This window comes from Mus pahari, chromosome 14, assembly GCF_900095145.1.
Source record: "Mus pahari chromosome 14, PAHARI_EIJ_v1.1, whole genome shotgun sequence".
Taxonomy (NCBI): domain Eukaryota; kingdom Metazoa; phylum Chordata; class Mammalia; order Rodentia; family Muridae; genus Mus; species Mus pahari.
In genome coordinates, this window is record NC_034603.1 from 62,475,418 (window position 1) to 62,476,603 (window position 1,186).

Below are 1,186 nucleotides of genomic sequence, written 5' to 3' on the forward strand. Positions count from 1 at the left end.
GTGCAGGGCTGTGCTGGGCTCAGCATTGCAAGGTCTTGAAGGAAATTCCAGGGCCCCAGAAAACGTGTCTGCACTGAAGAGGGATAGATGCCTGAGCCTGCTGGTGCCAGCCAAGGGCATGGCCCCTTTTGGACTGTCGGAGTCATAATTTATGATAAATAGGAAGGAAGGGAGCGCCGGGAGGTTTGTCGGGGAGGGCATCAGTAGTATCGGTCCCGAATCTGCCAGCTGGTGACCCAGTGCTTCTTGGTGGGTAGCGTGCTCCCTGGAGGTGGGTAGCGGTCCTCCTCCCGGATACGCACTGCGTGATACTTGGGCATAATCCGGTAGTAGCGGGTCGGCTTAAAGAAGTCACACTGGGGTTTAGGCAGAAGAGAAATTGTGTCAGTATCCAGAATTCAAGCAGGAGAAGGTCTGCGCCCCCCCACCCCCACCCCCACCCCTGTGGTCCTTACAGCAGGCCGTAACTCAAACATCCCAACTTCAGGATGAGATGGGCAGATGAACATCCCCACCCCAGGCCCAGAGGAAGGAAGAAGGGCTGAGGAAGACACAAAGGAGAGCAGAGGCAGGTGGAGACTAAGCAGCTGCAGAGATTGTGGGTCAGGAAGATGGTGCCGTCTCAATGGCCAGTACTAGAAGTGGGTAAGGCAGTTATCCTAGGGAGATGGTGGGACTCAAGACAAAAGAGATTGGCCTCTCTTGGCCCCCTCCTTCCTTGTGGGAGGAGAGAGGACTTAGAGTAACTGTGGCCGTGCCTGGTGATCAGACAGAGACAGGGTCTAGCTCTTACTATTTCTCTTTTCCGGTCCTCCAGAAAGCAGCAAGCTCGTTGGGAGGATTTCCCAGCATGCTCTTGGCATTTTAAGCTCCTGAGAGCCAGGTGGAGGTGGGGCACCAGGGGCAACCAGAATGGCCTGTACTTTGGGGTGACAGACAAGTTGAGATCCAAGCAGACCCCAAGGCAAGAGGAGCAGACAGGACAGAATCAGAAGCCCCAGGCAGCTGGGGATTTGGAGAGGAGATTCATAGGCCGTGTTACCCGGGTGGGCCGGGGCAAGGGGGCTGACCCCTCAGTAGTCGTCGGTCAGCCTTTCCGTCTCTGACGGCTGGCTCTTCATCTCAGCCTTCTGCCTCTTAGCTTCATACAGGGCACGAGTGCGGGCTCGCTTGAAGAAGCCGCACT

The 1,186-nt window shown here is 56.3% G+C and overlaps 1 protein-coding gene across 3 annotated transcripts in view; it reads right to left on the reverse strand.

The window, feature by feature from the left end:
• Itga3 (integrin subunit alpha 3) overlaps positions 1–1,186 on the reverse strand; it is a 31,993-nt gene that overhangs the window by 918 nt on the left and 29,889 nt on the right. The window contains exon 24 of one of the 3 annotated variants that reach the window (XM_021212318.2): positions 11–381. The exons of the other annotated variants lie outside the window; for them this stretch is intronic. Within the exon in view, the coding sequence (XP_021067977.1) occupies positions 201–381 (181 nt within the window). The 3' untranslated portion in view covers positions 11–200. Of the gene's footprint in view, positions 1–10; positions 382–1,186 lie in introns of those variants that run through there. 3 annotated transcript variants of the gene reach the window in all.